At 41.3% G+C, this 22,453-nt stretch overlaps 1 protein-coding gene across 3 annotated transcripts in view; it reads right to left on the bottom strand.

Annotated features, from left to right (window-relative positions):
* The window catches only part of iglon5 (IgLON family member 5), a 245,013-nt gene that overhangs the window by 46,752 nt on the left and 175,808 nt on the right, over positions 1-22,453 (bottom strand). For all 3 annotated transcript variants that reach the window (XR_010000673.1, XR_010000674.1, XM_008117307.3), the window contains exons 4-6: positions 21,755-21,874; positions 10,586-10,717; positions 7,335-7,455 (exon numbers count right to left, since the gene is read on the bottom strand). Coding sequence is in view for 1 of the 3 variants with exons in the window: in XM_008117307.3 (XP_008115514.1) it covers positions 7,335-7,455; positions 10,586-10,717; positions 21,755-21,874 (373 nt within the window). In the remaining 2 variants the exon portion in view is untranslated. The remainder of the gene's footprint in view (positions 1-7,334; positions 7,456-10,585; positions 10,718-21,754; positions 21,875-22,453) is intronic.

Below are 22,453 nucleotides of genomic sequence, written 5' to 3'. Positions count from 1 at the left end.
GGGTGGATGTTGCATTGCCTTTACAGGCGGGTTGTAATAGTTTATTTCATCATTTACGTTTTATGTGCATCTCGTGGTTTAATTGCATTTTTAAAAATCTGATATTAATTTAAGCCACCTGGAGCCACAGTTTTGTGAGTCAGGCAGGAAAGAATTCCAATAAATCCAACTGAAGAATGAAAGGGGAGAACTGGGCTGTTGTGCGTTTTTTGAGCTGTGTGGCCATGTTCCAGAAGCATTCTCTCTTGACATTTTGCCCACATCTATGGCAGGCATCCTCAGAAGTTGTGAGGTATATGATGAAACTAAGCAAGGAAGGTTTATATATCTGTGGAAGGTCCAGGGTGGGGGAAAGAACTCTTGTCTGTTGGAGGCCAGTGTGACTGTTGTAATTAATCACCTTGATTAGCATTAAATGGCCTTCCAAGCTTCATATCCTGGCCTGGGGGAATCCTTTGTTCAGAGTCGTTAGCTGCCCCTGGTTGATTGATTCATGAATGGAATTCTTCTGTTTTCAGAGTGTTGCTCCTTATTTACTGTTCTGATTTTGGAGTTTTTAAAATACTGGTAGCCAGATTTTGTTCATTTTCATGAACTGTTGTCGGAAAGGGGGAGAATGTAAACCAGGGAGGAAACAGAGGGCAAAGGGTTAACTGCATCCTCAGAACTCTGCTATCATTACAAAATTCATGGCCTATTTTGTTCAATATAAAAATCTTAGCGAGGTCTGACTGCTGATGTCCTGTGTGTCATTCGGCCCTTTGCTCCAGCACAAATTAAGAGTCATTTGCTTATTAATTGAAGACAACTTCAGGATTTTATGGCTGACAGTGATTTGATTGTATTAGCTCCGCTCTGTGTTGCTTTTACTGACAGCAATCAAATGCCTGCCTTTTTAAAATGCGACTCGGAGGCTCCCCTCCCTTCCACTGCCTTTTGGCCTTTGATGTTTAGTGCACCCACAGCTCCGTCGCAGTTTCCTAATAAAATAAGACAAAGAGAAGTGGTTGCTTTTCTCCTGCACAGGTCTCACCACAAACAACTCCCCCGAGACACACGAGGTTTGAACCATGCACTTTTATCACTAGCCTGACATGGGAGCACTAAAGAGAAACAACTGGGAGGAAGACTTGCATTTGGAGATAATCACTTATCATTTCCGCAGGTGTCAAAACCGGAACTCAGTTCCTTCATCAGCTAAGCCAGTATGGAAGATTGGAGTAATTTCTCCATTCCCTTCTCACAGGGAAGAAAAGAACATTTCAAAGTATGGCACCATGAGTCCTTGGCACCCTCCGGGATTGGTTCCAGGACCCCTGTAGATACCAAAATCGGTTCATGCTCATACAACGGCATACTAAAATGGCAAATATAAAATGGCGAAATCAAGCAGGGGTGAGATATTTTTAAACTCTGGATGGTTGAATTGATGGAGGCAAAATGCATAGACTATTTAAAAACCAACAACATATTAAGAAATCGTGTGGAATCTTCACAACTTTAGGATTTACTGTATTTCTTCCATTCTAAGGCACACCTTCTCCCCATATAAACATCTCTAAAAATGGAGTGTGCCTGAGAATCATGACTGACATAATGCATACAGGGGCTTTGCTTGCATATTAAAGTCATGTTTGTTTATCCAAAGGAACAATTGGTCTCTTTTTTCACTTGCCCACCTCCACATTCTGTGGCATTTTTCTTTTCAGGGTTGGGTAACTTGAGGGAGGACTTCAAGGGACACAAATGTGGGATCCGTAGAATGAAATTTTCCAGCCCAACGTAGAGGATAACAACATAGCATAGAAGGAAATCTAAAACAACTACCATGTCAGACTACAAAGAGAAATCATTGAAATCCACAAGCATGTGGACAATTTCAACAGAAAGGAGGAAACCATGAAAATGAACAAAATCTGGCTATCAGTATTAAAAACCTCTAAAATCAGGACAGTAAATAAAGAGCAAAAATAAAAGAACAGGGGAATTCCAGACAGGAAACAATCAGAGCCAGCTAACAACTCCCAACAAAGGATTCCCCCAGGCAGGAAGCAGCCAGGACATTGAAGTTGCAAGGCTATTCAATGCTAATCAAGATAGCCAAGTGCAACATTTGTGCTTGTCGCAAACAAAGAAGCATTCTTTCTCCCACCCTGGATCTTCCACAGATATATAAACCCCACTTGCCTGGTTTCCAAAAGACCTCATAACCTCTGAGGATGCCTGCCACAGATGTGGGTGAAACATCAGGAGAGAATGCTTCTGGAACATGGCCATACAGCCCAGAAAACTCACAGCAACCCAATCTAAAGAATTATTTTGAAGTCAGTCCCTATATGATAGAATCATAGAATTGGAAGAGACCACATGGGCCATCCAGTTCCAACCTCCTGCCATGCAGGAAAAGCTCTATCAAAGTATCCCTTTGAGCCATCTTTTCCTACCTGGCAGCCTGCAGGTGTGTTAGATGACAACCCCACCATCGCAACCTGGAGATGATGGGATCGGTACTGAACCTGGAACAAGTCAGTCTGGAGAAGACTGCTGTGTCTCCTGCTCTGCCATTTATGTTTTGTCCTCCTCTCCGCATCCAGACAGCAGATGACTGTAGGCCCACCAGTCAGACACGGAGGCTTGCCAGGTATGTGACAACTCTGCCCTTTGAAGTCCCAGGCAGGCAGCCAAAATAGGGCATTTATCAAGTCGTCTTCATTCCCCATGCTCGGGGGCAACGGGACGCCATACATGACGGAAGGGTCGCGTTCTGCTTGGCGGGTTGCAAATTAAGCTATGTTAAGTGATGGTGAGCATGTGCGTCACGGGTTTGTTTAATAAGATTGCAGTTTGGAGGGGAAAACCACAGGATCCTGACTAGCTAACAAGACATACTGCACAGTCACACAGAAAACCATCTCAAACTGGGTCAGACATTGCTGTCTGTTCATTTTAGGTTGTTCCTCTGCCATCTGTGCAGGCTGCCAGCTCACGTCTGGGCTGAAAGCAGGGCAGTGCATGGGAAATGTCTCTTTATGACAACAAGTTAGCTGTATCTTGAGTCTGAAACTAAATGACGCTTGAAGATTGGACCTTATCTTTTGAACCTATGACCCAACCCCCAACTGCGGTCACTCTGCTGAAATGATTCCTCATACAATACTCCTGACCTCACGATCATGTTAAAAGACAAAGTATGGATTGTCTATGTCACAATCCCAGGTGACGGTAGGATTGAGGAGAAACAACTGGAAAAGTTGGCTTCAAACAACTGGCTTCAAACTACAGGAAAGGAGATTCCACCTGAACATCAGGAAGAACTTCCTCACTGTGAGGGCTGTTTGACAGTGGAACTCTCTCCCCCAGGCCGTGGTAGAGGCTCCTTCTTTGGAGGCTTTTAAGCAGAGGCTGGATGGCCATCTGTCGGGGGTGCTTTGAATGCGATTTCCTGCTTCTTAGCAGGGGGTTGGACTGGGTGGCCCATGAGGTCTCTTCCAACTCTACTATTCTATGATTCTATGATTCTATGTTATGAGGATTTAAAGATCGGACTACAAAGACTCTGGCACAAGCCAGTCAAGGTGGTCCCAGTGGTGATAGGCACACTGGGTGCAGTGCCTAAAGGCCTTGGCCTGCACATAAACACAATCGGTGCTGACAAAATTACCACCTGCCAGCTGCAGAAGGCCACCTTACTGGGATCTGCACGCATTATTCGCCAATACTTCACACAGTCCTAGGCACTTGGGAAGCGTCCGACGTGTGATCCAATTCAACAGCCAGTAGAGTGTCTGCTGTGGACTCATCTTGTTGTGTTTCAAATAATAATAATAATAATAATTTATTTATTTGTTTGACCAGTCATATGACAATTTCCCTACTCTGAAGTTGGAGTAGGGAAAAGGCAGTCTATGCTTCTCAGAAGGCTCCTGGGGCCTTATTTTGTGGTCCCAAGGTGCCCCGCATAAGGCTCTGGAAGTCCCTGAAACCATACTTCTCCCAATTGTTTTGGACAAACTTTATTTAATTGATTTATATCCAGCCTTTCTCCTTGCAAAGGCTTTGAGGCAACTTTTACATCATTTGACTCCAGAAAATGGGAAAAAAAGTATTAACCATCACAAATGGATGTCTGTTTGGGTCCTCCAGAAGCTTCAATCTTCCCCAGAGTCTACACATAGCTGTCATATTTCATTTCCAGTCAAACTGGGAGAGATGGTGCAACCCGAAGGGATCCATGCTGAGTGTAAACCCAGAGGAGAGTACTCTCTGCTGATATTCCACAGTATACAAAGGTCTTTCATCGAACACCACAATCCTTTAATTAACCATGAACTTCAGTCCTTCTAAACCAGTGGTTCTCAACCACCTTAATGCCACGACCCCTTAATACAATTCCACATGTTGTGGTTAACCGCCCCCCCCCCCCCAAATCATAAAATTATTTTAGTTGCTACTTCATAACTGTCACTTTGCTACTGATATGAATCATAATGTAAATATCTGATATGCAGGATGTATTTTCATTCACTGGACCAAAATTTGGCACAAATACCCAATAACCCAAATTTGAATACTGGTGGGGTTGGGGGGGGGATAATTTTGTCATTTGGGAGTTGTAGTTGCTTGGATTTATAGTTCACCTACAATCAAAGAGCATTCTGAACTTCACCGACAATGGAATTGAAAGAAACTTGGCACACAGAATTCCCATGACCAATAGGAAATATTGGAAGGGTTTGATGGGTATTGACCTTGCTTTTTGGAGTTGTAGTTCACCTACATCCAGAGAGCACTGAGGACTCAAACAATGATGGATCTGGACCAAATTTGGAACAAATACTCAATATGCCCAAATTTGAAAACTGGTGGAGTTTGAGGAAAATAGACCTTGACATTTGGAAGTTGTCGTTGCTGAGATTTGTAGTTCACCTACAAAGAGCCCCTAGAACCCACCAATGATATAATTGGGCCAAACTTCCCACAGAACCTCCATGACCAACAAAAATACCAGTCTTTGGTGACCCCTCTGAACCCCTTTCACGATCCTCCCAGGGGTCCCGACCCCCAGGTTAAGAAATGCTGTTCTAAACAGGCACAACTAGGTGATCCTTGTTGTTCCTTCCCATCAGTGGACGTGATGGGTGAGAATCCAGTAACAGTAATGGCAGGAGTGGTGGAAATAAAAAGTATTAATGCTGTAACATGTAATAAGAACAAGTGTGGCAGGTAAAAGTAATTTCCTAGATTTATGTATAGAGAAGCAAGATTTTATTTCTTTTTCTCCAGTCACGTTCCGCTTCTGCATTTACCGGCTAGAGAGAGGCCAATAACACCTGGAGTCTCAATAATGGCTATCTGAGGAGAATGGTAACCAGCTTTAAGGCCTTCTATAACTAAGAGACTGCCTAAGAGGGCAATAGATTTTCTGTCTTTGGAGCTCTTCTAAATAAAAGCTGGATGGCCATCTTTTGCAAGTGCTTTGGATATATTTGATTGCATGGCAGGGGGAAGGACTTGATAGCCCTGTTTCTGTACCTTCCAACGCTGTGGTTTTAAAATTTAGCAGCCTGCAGTACTTCGGAATGGATACTGTGAAGCTATACATTAAAGGGTATATCTATAGGGAAGATACAGGGGCAGGAGTGTGTGTGAAATTTGTTGGGTAATTCCAAAAAGGAAAAGGCATGTAAAAATGGTGCAGTAGCAGCAGTAATAATAATAATAATAATAATAATAATAATAATAATAATAATAATAATAATAAAACTTTATTTATACCCCACCACCATCTCCCCAACGGGGACTCGGGGCGGCTTACATGGGGCCATGCCCAGACACCATACAATATAACAAAATAAAACAACATATCATAACACAATATAACAGTGCAAAAATAATCATATACATTACAGCACAAATCAGAGAAAATCAGTTCAGCAGATCGGAAGCTTATTGTGCATAGCGGTAGAGCAAATGAGCTTCAGCAATACAGGAAGAGAGTCAAGTTATAAAAACACTTTACTGAAAAACTACATTTCTAAATAGGAAAGTAAAAGGCCTAACTATCTATCTAACTATCTAACTCACTGGAGACATCTTGTTCACCTGAGAAGAACAAAATGGAGAACTCAGGGGTTTGCAATGTGCTCAGAAAAAGAGATATGTCCCTAAGAAGGATCAGCCTAACAAGCAGGAGATAGGAGAGAATAAAGTGACGACTAACTCATCTGCCTATCTATTTCCTTGATGAGGACTATGTCATGGTTTGCAAAGATACTATATGTTTGTTAACTGGAAAATGAAATGCATTAAGCCGATTGGCTGAGTTTGCAAGGACCTGGGAATCGGTTTGCAACTGTTGCTGTCCTGCTGCTGGAGAACCGGTTTGAACAGTTTTCTCTCTGTTTGTGTGTGAGTCTATTGAGTACTGGCTGAAAAGAAGATGGCTATGTACTCAGAGAGGCCTGTCTATTTCTGAGACCTTGTTTGCTGCTGATCTTCACTGAAGCAGATTTATGGACTAAGAAAGGACTGCTTATGACTGCTGATTTCTGTAAGCAATCAGAGAGACTATTGTAAATACAGTAGAGTCTCGCTTATCCAACGTAAACAGGCCGGCAGAACGTTGGATAAGCAAATATGTTGGATAATAAGGAGAGATTAAGGAAAAGCCTATTAAACATCAAATTAGGTTATGATTTTACAAATTAAGCACCAAAACATTATGTTATACAACAAATTTGACAGAAAAAGTAGTTCAATACACAGTAATGCTATGTAGTAATTACTGTATTTACAAATTTAGCACCAAAATATCACGATATATTGAAAACATTAACTACAAAAATGCGTTGGATAATCCAGGTTGGATAAGCGAGTGTTGGATAAGTGAGACTCTACTGTACCATTGTTCTGTTGATCTCTTGGATTTAGTAAAAGTTCCTGTGTTATTTGTTCTGCAAAGCTGAGTGATGCATCATTCTGCATGGGCACACCTAAGAGCTATCATCCACAATCTGGGCACACCTAAGACCTATCATCCACAATCCTCAACAGACTATACACTTGTCAGAATGTGGTTGAGTTCCAACAAAATGCCCTTCAATGGCATTTTGCACCCTCCAAATGTCTGTTATCAGAGTAAGATATTAAATGTTGTTTGCACCTAGAAATGATACATTTTCTGTGTTCCTACTCCTTTGGTATCCAAAACAGTAACTTCTGTTTTATATTCACAAAGTCACAATATTCGCTCACAGCACTGTGCTAGCCCAAATATTCACATAACTGATCATCAGTGGGGAAAGTAACCAAAAAAGGAAGGAGGGATGACTTACTGTTTGTCATCTTTGAACCACTGAAATTCAGCAGGTGGCACAGCCATGGCTTCGCAGCGCAGCAGAGCTGTCTTCCCCATCATGGGCCGCGAGTCCTTCACATCTGTGATGGTCGGAGGGTCTGGGAAGAGAGAGGCATGGAATGGAGAATCGTATTAGTGGATGGAATGTGACCGCTTAGAGTTTTTTTCCCCACTTGGTCTTTAACTCTCTTAGCTCTCTTGGACTTAAAGCGCAGACAAGTTTGCCAAGCTCTGCTATAGCTTTGCAGAGTTTCGTTCCTCAAAGGATGGTAGGCAGGGCATTTCTAATAGTGATGCTGCATGAAAACGTCTCATTCAAGGGACTTCAAACACCAGGCATTCAAAAAGTATCAACAATAATCATTCATAGTTTTACTATTTTGTAGGGATCCTGTGGAGCCCTTGATGGCACAGTGGGTCAAATCGCTGGGCTGCTGAATTTGCTGACCAAAAGGTCTCCGACTGCATTCGGGGAATGGAGTGAGCTCCTGCTGTTAGCCCCAGCTTCTGCCAATCTACAGTTCAAAAACATGCAAATGGGAGTAGATTTTTTTTTCCGTGTCAGGAGCAATCGTAATTGCTTCTGGAGTGAGAGAACTGGCCGTCTGCAAGGACGTTGCCCAGGGGACGCCCGGATGTTTTGATGTTTTACCATCCTTGTGGGAGGCTTCTCTCATGTTCCCGCATGGAGCTGGAACTGATAGAGGGAGCTCATCCACGCTCTCCCCAGGTGGGATTCAAACCTGGCAGCTTTCAGGTCAGCAACCCAACCTTCAAGTCACAAGGCTTTTATCCCCTAGGCCACCGGAGGCTCCCTTCATGGGAGTAGATCAATAGGTATCACTCCAGCAGCAGTTATGTGGCCACGTGACTATGTCTATGGACAATGCCGGCTCTTTGGCTTAGGAATGGAGATGAGTACCAACCTCCAGAATCAGACATGACTAGACATAATGTCAGAAGAAAACCTTTACCTTTACCTAGGGATACTGAGTAGAAGAGCACCATGTTCTGCTTGTGGGGATTCCCACAGGCATTAGAGAACGGAATGCCAGACTAGACAGACCTTTTCTCTCATACAAGCATACATGTGAATGATAAGATCAAGGGTAAAATAATGGGAGAAGGTAAAACCTGTCTCCTGAAGCTGAGCTTCTTTTCAGCTAAATATGATCACCACTTCCCAAAAAGGCAGAAAGATTACCTTGGAAGACTAAAAAGATGCTTATAGCTAGGGTTCACCATACAATTAGGCAAAGTGAGGCAGTCATCTCAAATAATAGGAGGGTTATCCAGAAAGTACATTACGTTTTGGAATTAAAAATAAACAAAGTATAGGAGAAAACATTTACCATATGCAGTTGAAAGCCACACCCAAATACCACATCTCACGTAGTCGCCATTCAAATCTAGGCACTTACCATAGCGATGAAGGAGCTTTGCAACTCTTTCCCCACTAAATTCTGCATCTCACATCCTCAACCACTTGTTTCCAACAATGGTGGCGTGGCTGGCAATGCAGAGTTTTGGTGACGCTCCGCAGCTGCGGGAAGGGGTGACTGGCTGGTTGAGGACAAGCGGCAGAATTTAGTGGGGAAGGAGTTGCAAAGCTTCTTCATTGCTATGGTAAGTGCCTAGATTTGAATGGCAACTACGTGAGATGTGATATATGGGTGTGGCTTTCAACTGCATATGGTAAATGTTTTCTCTTATACTTTGTTCATTTTTAATTCCAAAATGTAATGTATTTTCTGGATAGCCCTCGTAAATGCTGTAGACAGCAGAATATGGTCAACCTGCTGGGGTACATAGATCTTGTGCCAGGTAACTCAGCGGTGGTTGGCAGATCCACCATTGTCAAGGCAATAAACTAAACTTTGACTGTAATAGTTTTCCCCCCTTGTCTAATTCAAGTTGAGCAGACTATCAGGGCTAGCCATGGCCCGCAAATATATACAGTAGAATCTCACTTATCCAACATAAATGGGCCGGCAGAACGTTGGATAAGCGAATATGTTGGATAATAAGGAGAGATTAAGGAGAAGCCTATTAAACATCAAATAGGTTATGATTTTACAAATTAAGCACCAAAACATCATGCTATACAACAAATTTGACAGAAAAAGTAGTTCAATATGCAGTAATGCTAAGTAGTAATGACTGTATTTACGAATTTAGCACCAAAATATCATGATATATTGAAAATATTGACTACAAAAATGTGTTGGATAATCCAGAACGTTGGATAAGCGAGTGTTGGATAAGTGAGACTCTACTGTGTGTGTATATATATATATATATATACCCCAAATAAAACTCAGTTTTCCTACATTGTTGTACATATTGGGACTTGAGCATCAATGGATTTTGGCATCTGCAGTGCAGGGAGATCCTGAAGATACAAAGGGGCCCACAGTATCTTGTGACTTAAGCCTCATTTACATTTATTTATTTATTTAAAACATTTATCTTCTGCCCTTCTCACCCTGAAGAGGCCTCAGGGCGGAGCACAATATATATATGGCAACACTCCATGCCAGGACATAAAAGGTAAAGGTTTTCCCCTGACGTTAAGTCTGGTCGTGTCCGACTCTGGGGGTTGGTGTTCATCTCCATTTCTAAGCTGAAGAGCCACTGTTGTCCATAGATGCCTCCAAGGTCATGTGGCCGGCATGACTGCATGGAGCGCCGTTATCTTCCTACCGAAGCGGTACCTATTTATCTACTCACATTTGCATGTTTTCAAACTGCTAGGTTGGCAGGAGCTGGGGCTAACAGCGGGCGCTCATTCCACTCCTGGGATTTGAACCTAGGACCTTTCGGTCTGCAAGTTCAGCAGGTCAGCACTTTAATACACTGTGCCACCACCAGGGGCCCAGGACATAAAATATTATAAATATACACAAACATTAAAATCAGTTATATCTGCTTTAAAATCAGCTATTAAAACCAACTCAGGACACTATTGCCATTATATCATCAGTACAGACTCATATAATGCATTTCAGGGCAGTCAAAGCACATTATATGGCAGTGTAGATGGGGACTGAAAAGCTAGGGGAGCACATAAGTTGAAAAGGCAGCTGAAAATAATTTTGGGATGAAGGTGATTTAATCTTTGCAGTCTTCCAAGAATCTAATCCTTCGAGTAAGTTTCCTTATCCAGATCCAGCTATTCCTGACACAAAAAGAAGAAAGACAGAACTGGGAGGACACAATGCTACTTACAGTTGACCGTGATGAGGACTCGCTTGCTGTCTGGGGTGGAGACCCCATTGGCCGTGATGCACTCGTACTCCCCTGCCTGTTGCCGGTTGATCTCCGTGATTTCCAGGAACTCCCCTTCGCTGGTGAATCCATCTGCGGGAGAGGGATCAGGGGGTGGCGGGAAGGGGGTCAGGGCCAGCAGTCGGGAGACAGACACAAACACAGACTTACACAGAAGAAAACACATACAACAACAACACTGTTATCAACGCCTCCTACATGACGGGACTGCCTCTCATCAGAGCTGCAAAGACAGAAATGTGGGGTTCCAAGTGAAACCAGAAAAGGTTGGGCCTGGAGTTTAATAAAAGATGGTGCAAGATGTTGCCAATAATTATTATTGAATTGCCCTGCATTCAATAATTGGTGTGCCCCAAATGCAAGGTTGCTACTGGGTCTAGAAGAACCTCAGCGGACAGAGAAAAAGAGAATCTGAGCAAAATATCATCCAGTGCTTCCCCAACAACAGCAATACGCCTGCCCTCGCTTGACCTATGAGCTTACTGTCCATGACCGATTATGGCACATGGATTGCTACAAAGCAGCAAGGGGTCCTCTAGTGTGATCTGCTCACAATTCTTGAAAATGCTACACTTTGAGCTTACAACGTTCTGAATCCTCCAGCTATTTTTCCTACAGCTGTATACACAGCAATGACATCATCCTCAGGGACCTCTGGACAGGGCTGCCATCTTCCACTTCCTCAAAGCTGCGTATAATCTAATTATGCAAATTACTTTAATTTGCATTCTAGTTATGCAAATTCAGCACATTAGTTGTTACACTTTTTCCTCGCCACTATGATTCAACGTTCAGGCCATATAAATATTTTTTTGTACGGTTACAGCTGCCATGAAAGAACAGTCGTAGTAAAAATGCTGGGCTTGGCAGAAAAAGACCCAAGTCATTCAAATCTCTGTTTGGTTGTGGAATTGACCATGTGGCTTTGGGCAAGCATTGCCTCTGAGCAAAGCTATGTAACAGTTTCTGCCCTTGCTTTTTGCATTCCACCACATTTGAGACTGATTTTTCATTCACTCCTACTCCCTTCCCTGCATTACGTTCCAGGACAACATACTAAGAATTTGGACAAAACCCAGCCAAACCAGGATTGTGGCAACCCTAATCTGGAATAATGCTCAGAAATTTTGGGGGTTTGCTACCATGTTTGCATCCCACTATGCTTCCTCTCCAGCATCCAATGTAGAATTTGGTTTGTGCATGATCTGTACAGAGTTTTGACCATAACAACCCCAAAAGGGCATTAGATTTCCACCATTGCACCTAATACATAAAACCCTAGCTACAGTATTGCTCACTGGGGCAAAAGCAAAATGATATTTATTACTGCCACTCAGTAAACCAGAAGTTAAGGAAGAAAGGGACATAAAAAGGACTGAACCAAGGTAGGTTGGCATATATGAAGGATTCTGTGGGATCACTGAAGTCCTGATCACTGTTAAAGAAAGCCAGGTATTACCATATATGCTATTTCCATGACCAGTGTCTAATAATAATAATAATAATAATACTAACAACAACAACAACTCTTAAATTTACTCTTACAAGTAAAACAAGCAGTCAAAGAAGAAGAACATGCCCTGACAGAATATGTAAAGCAAAGTGAAGAACCTGCTTTGATTGAAGTCAAAAATCAGAAACTCCTCAAAGCACAGCAAACAAAAAAACAGTACAAGAAAACCGCACTACAAACTAGAGCTGACAGCTGGCACAACAAAACATTGCATGGAAAGTTCCTTGACAAAGTTGAAGGAAAAGCTGATAAGGAGAAGACCTGGCTATGGCTCACGAATGGGACCCTGAAACTTCAAACTACAGGAAAGGAGATTCCACCTTCCTGATGTTCAGGTGGAATCTCCTTTCCTGTAGTTTGAAGCCATTGTTCCGTGTCCTAGTCTGCAGGGCAGCAGAAAACAAGCTTGCTCCCTCCTCCCTATGACTTCCCTTCACGTATTTGTACATGGCTATCATGTCTCCTCTCAGCCTTCTCTTCTGCAGGCTTAAAGAGCTGGGCATGTTTAGCCTGCAGAAGAGAAGGCTGAGAGGAGACATGATAGCCATGTACAAATACGTGAGGGGAAGTCATAGGGAGGAGGGAGCAAGCTTGTTTTCTGCTGCCCTGCAGACTAGGACACGGAACAATGGCTTCAAACTACAGGAAAGGAGATTCCACCTGAACATCAGGAAGAACTTCCTCACTGTGAGGGCTGTTCGGCAGTGGAACTCTCTCCCCCGGGCTGTGGTGGAGGCTCCTTCCTTGGAGGCTTTTAAGCAGAGGCTGGATGGCCATCTGTCGGGGGTACTTTGAATGCGATTTCCTGCTTCTTGGCAGGGGGTTGGACTGGATGGCCCATGAGGTCTCTTCCAACTCTACTATTCTATGATTCTATGAAGAAAGAGACAGAAGGCCTGATCCTTGCAGCCCAGGAGCAAGCCATCAGAACAAATGCAATTAAGGCCAAGATCGAAAAATCAGCTGATGACCCAAAATGCAGACTGTGCAAGGAAGCTGATGAAAACATTGATCATATCCTCAGGTGCTGTAAGAAAATCGCACAGACAGACTACAAACAGAGGCACAACTATGTGGCCCAAATGATTCATTGGAACTTATGCCTCAGGTACCACCTGCCAGCAGAAAAGAACTGGTGGGATCCCAAACCTGCAAAAGTATTGGAAAATGAGCATGCAAAGATACTGTGGGACTTCTGAATCCAGACTGACAAAGTTCTGGAACACAACACACCAGACCTCACAGTTGTGGAAGAGAAAAAGGTTTGGATCATTGATGTTGCCATACCCAATGACAGTCGCATTGGCGAAAAACAACAGGAAAAACTCAGCCGCTATCAGGACCTCAAGATTGAACTTCAAAGACTCTGGCAGAAACCAGTACAGGTGTTACCGGTGGTGATCGGCACATTGGGTACTGTGCCAAAAGATCTCAGCCGGCATTTGGAAACAATAGGCATTGACAAAATCACGATCTGCCAACTGCAAAAGGCCACCCTACTGGGATCTGCGCACATCATCTGAAAATATATCACACAGTCCTAAACACTTGGGAAGTGTTCGACTAGTGATTTTGTGATACAAAATCCAGCATGTCTATCTTGTTTGCTGTGTCATACTATGTCGTTGTGTTGTTGTTGTTGTTGTTGATGATGATGATAATGATAATGATATATTTTTTTTATACCCCGCCTCCATCTTTCTAAGGGGACTCGGAGCAGCTTACATGGGGCCATGCCCAGGTAGTTACAGTCATTAGAAAATAAAAACACATAAAATAAAATAAAATTATACATGTAAACATAGTAAGATAACAATGACATCTAAAGATGAAATTTAAAAACCTGAGCAAGATGCATAAAAGCAAACTGGGCCAAAGTGCATTGGTGTATATATTGTAAACTGACAGAGAGACAGGTGACCAAGGTGCTACAGTAAATAGGAAAAGTTGGGATAAATCACTGTGTTACTGGAAAGTATGCTTTGGCACTCCAACTTCCAGAATCCCCATTCATTTTAGCTGGAAGGTGAGATTCTAGGAATTGTAGTAACCAAAGGAATAATTGTGAAGCTTTGCCTATTTGTGGTTCATTCCTTGGGTATGTTTAGTCAGCTTGCCCCCCTGGGAAAGCTAGCCATTTGTCAAGTTTACCTGCAGGTGCAAATTCCGACAGTTCTACAAGTTAAATTGAAAACAGGTGAGATGGAAGATGTACAGAAGGACCTTGCCTCTCGTGCATGTAATTGAGGACATATGAAAATTAAGACCCCATGTTGCACACAGCTTGTTGCTTCACACCTTGGACCTAATGAAGTTTCTTCTGAAGTGTTACGACAGTTACATCACAGAACAAGAAGGCTGCAATCCTGCACTGCTCAGCCTCATGTCATAGTTCTGTGAGCTAAACTATGCTGCGCTGCACTGTCTACCACTCCCTGACCCACTATGGATATTCTATTAGTGATGGAACACAGTGAAATTGTAGCTGCATCTAACTATAGTTACATAGCCAGATTAGAAGCAATTACATCATCTGTTGAATTTTGCTATAGTTCTCTAGAGGTTTTGCTGGTTGATAACTTTTCATTTGACAACAGGGACATAGCGAGGCACTTCTGTGACCCCTCTACTCTGAAGCAGGGGGGCTTCAGTGTCTTTTTGGTAAGTCCAGAGAAGGGCTTTGGTTGTTGCAAAGTGAAGAAGGGAATACCAGCCTCTGCTGAGATCAACACACGGTCAACAAGGAGCCCTTGCAATATAATACAGGGCAGTGGAATGGTGCTATTAAGGCAGGGATGGGAAGCATGCAGGATTCAGATGCGGTTGACAAAAGTTCCAGCAGCCCTGGAACCAAGAAAGGCAGGGAAGTGCAATCATAGAATAATAGAGTTGAAAGAGACCACATGGGCCATCTAGTCCAACCTCCTGCCATGCAGGAAAAGCACAATCAAAGTGCCCCTGACAGATGGCCATCGAATCTGTTTAAAGCCTCCAAGGATGGAGCTTACCACACTCTGAAGCAGAAAGTTCCACTGCTAAACAACTCTTGCAGTCAGGAAGTTCTTCCACATGTTCACGTGGAATCTCCTCTACTGTAATTTGAACCATTACAGGCTCTGAATCCTTTTTTACCCACATGTTAAAGTTTTCAAACAATCGGTCAGCCATAACCTCTTCCGAAATGACCGACTGCAATCCCTCTTTCTGAGTTTTCATCTTCCCCACCACATCACACCCAGAAAATTATGTGGGCCATGCCCAGTCTTCAGTGAGGCTGTGTTTGTCCCCCATCTAGTCCTGCAGATAAGGGGGTTGTACTATATCAGATATAAGATACAGCTTTAAATGAATAAGTAAATAAATACAGTTAATGAATATTATGAGCAATGGGTGCAAGCACACTACACATTTATAACAATTTCATATCACAAATCCCAGGAGAGAACTGTAGTTGTTAGAAGTGGATTCAAATGTCTGCAAGTGTGCAGTGTGGATACATATATTGGAAATGTAGTTCTCTGTTGAGGATGGAAGGCCTTAGGGCAGTGATGAACTCTGGAGTGATGCTAGTCCCTAAGCCATTGGCATGTCTCCAAGAAAGAATGAAACAATTTTATCAAGTGGGCACAAATTGAGTGCCAGTCCCTGGAGGGAAAAAAATAATTACACCACCCACATCAAATACCCTGAGAAGCACTGCCCTAGGGAACTATTCCATCTTTTTGTGAGTCATTGTCCTGAATTTTGTCAAGATAATAGACATGAGTAAGTTCCATTGGTCATGTGGCTGAATTATTGAGCCACTGTGCAACAGATGTATGTGGTTCATGCTTGTGTAACCATTTCATATGGACCTAAATCCTATTGCTAATCCCGAGCAGAGCCAACAAATAAATTAACTGAATACTAGAGGTGTGTGCAGTACCCGTTTATCCTGTTTCATCCATTCTTTCATTTCGGGCAGGAGCACAAACTGGGACAATAAGCTTGAAACAAAAGAAAGTGGGAGATGGTATCAGGTCATTGTTTGCTTTTCATGTCACGTGGACTAAAAGTGGTAGATGTGCCCTCCATGTGCGATTTTCACTCTCTAGCCCTAAAACTGAGGGGAAGGGAAGACTAGGGAAGCCCACCCATAGTGGCAAATTTTTTTCGGATGTGGAACAAAAACGCCCATTTTCAGGAGGCATGCAAAAACGAAAATGGAGGGCTTACGAATGAACCAAACATAAACGGATAGTGATTCTATACAAATGCACAAGACTGCTGAATAGTATACATCTGGTCAAGATCAATGTATTCAATGGGATTCCAATATTGCTCTTTGGTGTGTAAATTATTCATCAGAACCATAAATATACCACTATATTCACTGGGACTGCACAGACTGACAACAATGTCAGATGCACAACATCGGCATTCAGCAGACAAGCAATGTAGCACAACCACGGTGCAATTATGTGAGTATGTATTTATGTTTTGCAAATTTGATATAGGATCTAAGTTACTATCATCATTTCCCAAGTAAGATTTCATCTCTCCCTCCCACTCCACTCGATCTAGAGCCTTTCATGCAATGTGTCAAAACTGAGACTCAAATCTTTTCAGAAATCCTTATCTACAAATCCTGAAAATCCCAATGCTTTCAGGATTTGTATCAAAGCACTTTTATCATCGTCGTCATTATTTGTTGGAAGCTGTGATAAATTACTGCATAAGAGCTTGATTTCTTTTATTATCGCTAATATTTGTTGTGAGCAATGATAAATGATTGCATAAGGACATGATCTCTCTGCTATTAACTGCAGTTCACATAGAAATTGCCAGATGGTAAAATAAAATCCTTGATAGATGTAATATGAAGAACTAGCTCAACACGATCTGACTGACTGCGCTCCTAGAGAAACTAACACTGAACGGCTCAAGGAGCTGATTAAAAAACCGAATTTTCAGATATATAGGGCCTTTTCTTTTTACTCATAAACAAGGATTATTTACCATATGGTCTGCTTGTCTTTCACATTAAGTGCCGGAAATGTGCTTTTTGAGTATTTTAATTTGACTGCTTTCAGATGGAAGGAATGTTTGGTTCCTATTCTAGAATGGCTGTTTCCTATTAGGATAAGCATGGTATTTAGACTGGGGAACTGTTATTGTTATTTATACTGGTGGCAGGAATCCTGTCACTTAGTCCCAATTAGAGTAGATCCATTCAATGAATTGCTGAATGGGAACTCAACACACACGTAAATCCCATCAATTTAATGGGTCTACTTTAGTCAGGACTAGCAATAGAATTCAGTCTCATTGTTTTCTATTTCACTATATTTTCCTTTCTAGCTTCGTTTAGGCTCTACTTTTTGGGGGCCCTTGTTACTTTTATTGCTGAATGATTTGTAATTAATAAATGAGAAGGAGCCCCTGGTAACACAATGAGTGAAACCCTTGTGCCGGCAGGACTGCTGACCAAAAGGTTGGCGGTTCAAATCCTGGGAGCAGGGTGAGCTCCTGTCTGTTAGCTCCAGCTTCCCATGTGGGGATATGAGAGAAGCCTCCCATAAGGATAGTAAAACATCAAAACATCCGGGCGTCCCCTGGGCAACCTCCTTGCAGACGGCCAATTCTCTCACACCAGAAGTGACTTGCAGTTCCCCAAGTTGCTTCTGACATGAAAAAAAAAATCAAAATAAATGAGAAATGTGAAAAATCCAAGACTACAACTCAGATGCAAAGAAATGTTCCCAAAGAGCAAGTGTCTTTATTGTACACTTATTGTACACTATTGTACACTTATAGATAGAATCTAAAGCAGGAGAAAGCTTCATCCTGCTGCTCAATTATTATTATTATTATTATTATTATTATTATTATTATTATTATTATTATTATTAGCAACATTTATATCCCGCCCTTCTCACCCTGAAGGATACTCAGGGCGGCTTACAAGTCATATGTACATACAATAAATTATATTATTAGCATAGCACAACATAAGCATTATATATTACTACTAGCTGTGCCCGGCCACGCGTTGCTGTGGCGAAGTATGGTGGTATGGGAAATAAAGTATTGAGGAATTGGTTAAGGTAAAGGGTAAACATTTTCCCCTGACGTTAAGTCCAGTCATGTCTGATTCTGGGGGTTGGTGCTCATCTCCATTTCTAAGCCGAAGAGCCGGCGTTGTCCGTAGACTCCTCCAAGGTCACGTGGGATGACTGCATGGAGCGGCGTTACCTTCCCACCGGAGTAGTGCCTATTGATGCACTCACATTTGCATGTTTTTGAACTTCTGGATTGGCAGAAGCTGGGGCTAACAATGGGGGCTCTCTCCGCTCCCCCAATTCAAACCTACGGCCTTTCGGTCCAGAAGTTCAGCAGCTCAGCGCTTTAACACGCTGCGCCATCAGGGGATATTATTTCCTAAAAGTTGTGAATATACAATATTTCTGATTGGGTTTTTTTGTTTTTTTTGTCTCTTGGAGGCAAGTATGAATGCTGCAATTAGGAAAAATGATTAGGATGTAATGGCCTTGCAGCTTTAAAGCCTGGCTGTTTCCTCTGAGAGATTTTTTTGTTGGGAGGTGTTAGCTGGCCCTGATTGTTTCCTGTCTGGAATTCCCTTGTTTTCAGAGTGGTGTTCTTTGCAATATTTTATGTGCGTCTACTGTCTGTGGCCCTAAGAAAACAGAGGATTTACCAGTCTTTGATGATGGGAATACTTTGTTGGGAGGTGTTAGCTGGCCCTGATTGTTTCCTGTGTGGAATTCCCCTGTTTTCAGAGTGTTGTTCTTTATTTAGTGTTCTGATTTTAGAGATTGTATTGTTCTGTTTTATTATACCACATTAATTTTTATATATTCTGATTTTAGTGTTTTTGAATACTTGGAGCCAGATTGTATTCATTTTCACGGTTGACCGCAACACAATAATAATAATAATGATGACAGTAATAATAATGACTTTGGTAATACACAGTGCTTCACTGCCTTCTCAGCTTCCTTTCTGGAAGAATCCTTTCTTGGGAGATGTTAGCTGGCCCTGATTGTTTCCTTTGTGGAATTTCCAATTTCACTGCTTTATTTACTTTCTTTATTTCTTTATTTACTGTCCTGGTTTTAGAGATTATATTGTTCTGCATTATTCTATCCCAGAAATTATTTTATATCAAAGTAGAATCTCACTTATCCAACATTTGCTTATACAATGTTCTGGATTATCCAACGCAGTCTGCCTTTTCATAATCAGTGTTTTTGTAGTCGGTGTTTTAAATTCATTGTGATATTTTAGTGGTAAATTTGTAAATACAGTACAGTAGAGTCTCACTTATCCAACATAAACGGGCCGGCAGAATGTTGGATAAGTGAAAATGTTGGATAATAAGGAGGCATTGAGGAAAAGCCTATTAAATATCAAATTAGGTTATGATTTTACAAATGAAACACCAAAACATCATGTTATACAACAAATTTGACAGAAAAAGTAGTTCAATACGCAGTAATGCTATGTAGTAATTACTGTATTTATGAATTTAGCACCAAAATATCATGATATATTGAAAACATTGACTACAAAAATGTGTTGGATAATCCAGAACATTGGATAAGGGAGTTTTGGATAAGTGAGACTCTACTGTAATTACTACATAGCATTACTGCGCGTGGAACTACCTTTTCTGTCAAATTTGTTGTATAATATGATGTTTTGGTGCTTAATTTGTATAACGATTACCTAATTTGATGTTTAATCGGCTTTTCCTGAATCCCTTCTTATTATCCAACATATTCACTTATCCTGCCGGCCTGTTTATGTTGGATAAGTGAGACTCTACTGTATATTGATAATCTTAAATTATCTGCTTAGAACTGGATTATATGAGGCTCCTTCTTCACAACTGTATAAAATGCACACTGAAGTGGATTATATGGCAGTGCGGAGTCAAGATAATCCAGTGCAAAGCAGATAATATAAGATTATAAATGGGTTATATAGCAGTGTAGAAGGGTCTTGAATCTACACTGCCATATAATCCAGTGCAAATTAGATAATCTGTGGAAGAAGCCTAAGTGAGGCCTAAATCTGCCTGTCCCCTAACTGAAGCCTGGCTGTCCTTTGGCTGAATTGGTTGCTAGGCGACCAAGTGGGCAGAGATTAGCCCTCTAAACTGGCAGCAATTGGATAAAAACAATTATTGCTCTCCCTCTAATTAGGACTTTATTTTTCTTTTCTTTTTGTTGTATCAACCCTGAGGCGTGGGTGATGGGTTGTGTTGTCAAATTTCAAGGTTGGGGGGCCTGTACTTTTGTTGTTTTGTGGGTCGCCGTGATGCCATCACTCTTTTATATATATAGATATTGTACTATACCACTATACTGCAATATTAGTAATGTTACATGTAATATATAATATACAATTAAAATAGTGTATCATTATTATATTTTATGACATTATAATATTATTATCAATATTATCAAATAATTAGGCTTTTATTTATTTATTTATCTTTAGTTTGTGTATTTTAATAAGTATTTTATAGAAATACGTTTTAATATGTATCTTTTATAGAAACACATATTAATTTGTGTATTTGTGGTAATTTTTTTACAATGTGTATATGTTTTAATTATTCTGTAATTTGTCTCGAGCCGTGAGGAGAGGTGGGTAAGAAACAAAATTATAATTATAATTATAATTATTTATGCCCTGCTTTTTCTCTCCACAGTTATGCATTCTTCCAGTCAGACTGTTAGTGTTTATCTGATGGTGGAGAAGTTACAGTTCCACAACTCCTAGTTACTCCAATACAAAATGCCAGCCATAATTAATATCCTTCGCAGCGCTAGAAACTCAATGTATTGATTTTAACAAGAAAAAAATGAGATGATTTTTTTTAACAAATGTTCATTCCTGCACCATGTAGAGTATTTCACATGTCTGATTTGTATCCCATTTCCGTTTGAGTATGAGATACATGTTCTACAAAAGTGCTAAAAGAAACCTGTTTGATATAAAATTAAACAAACATTTCTATTAAAAACACAAAATTGTAATAATAATAATAATTAATAATAATACTTTATTTTTTATCTCCCCGAAGGGACTTGGGGAGACTTACATGGGGCTAAGCCCAGGTAAATCGGCAAACCAAAATAAAATAACATCAGAAAATACAGACACAAATATTAAAATTTAACACTCTAACATACTAAAAGTTTAAAATAATAATCATAATAAAACATGGATTTGGCACCCAAGTAAAGAGGGTAAAAACGAGCTGGACAAAGTGCAACGAGTATTGTAAACACAAGGTAGTTGATTAAGTGCTACAAGCAATGAGAGAGCAATTGTAGTTGTCAAAAACATTAAAACATGGGTTTATTTTTCAAAAGCTTAATAACGGCAATTAAATTATGCCATTTTGGCTTAAGTTTAAAAGCTTGCTTCGAAGACTTGCGTGAATAAACAAACCCAAGTTCCACTTTGCACAATATTTGCCTTTTCTCATTGACACAGCAAACCTGTTTGTGCAGAATGGGATGCAAGAATGGGGAACAAAGGAAACATCCTCAGCCCTGCTCCCTCTCTCCAGCCTCCCTTACCTTTCAGCTGCCGCCAAGTTACGGTTGGCTCCGGTTTCCCCATCGCAAGGCAGAGCAGATTCACGTTGCTTCCTTCATTTACGGTTACAGCGGAGGAGATGTTCACAATCCGTGCTGGGACTGGGAAGGAATGGAAGAGATCAGCAGTGAGTATCAAAGTAGTACTGGCCAGTAACACGAGGGCTCAATGCCCTGCCTGAGACTTTACAAACCATCATCATCATCATCATCATCTTTATTTGTACCCCGCCCTATCTTCCCAAGGGATTGGGGTCGGCTCAGAACACAGATGCCAAGAAGGTTCCTTTGCAACCCTTACAAAACTTTGCCTTCTTCTAATTTTGACCTCTTAGGGATCTTCTTTGCCATTTTTCCTCATAAGTGGAGAAACTTGGACCAACACAAAGAGGTCTCTGGTTGGGCACAATGGGATCTCTGTAGTTCAAAACCTCTAGATACCATAATGGAAAAGGTTGGTGCAAGGCAACCAAACAGTTTGGCGTAGCTGTCATTCCAATCCTATTTATTTATTTATTTATTTACAGTATGTATATTCCGCCCTTCTCACCCCGAAGGGGACTCAGGGCGGATCACAATTTGTACACATAGGGCAAACATTCAATGCTCATAAACACATCAGAGACCGAGACAGTCAGACGCAGAGGCAATTTAACCTCCTGAGGGGATGATCGATTCTGG

This window comes from Anolis carolinensis, unplaced genomic scaffold (assembly GCF_035594765.1).
Source record: "Anolis carolinensis isolate JA03-04 unplaced genomic scaffold, rAnoCar3.1.pri scaffold_10, whole genome shotgun sequence".
Lineage (NCBI taxonomy): Eukaryota > Metazoa > Chordata > Lepidosauria > Squamata > Dactyloidae > Anolis > Anolis carolinensis.
The sequence above is the reverse complement of the archived record's forward strand: the minus strand, read 5'-3'. Positions and strand labels throughout refer to the sequence as shown.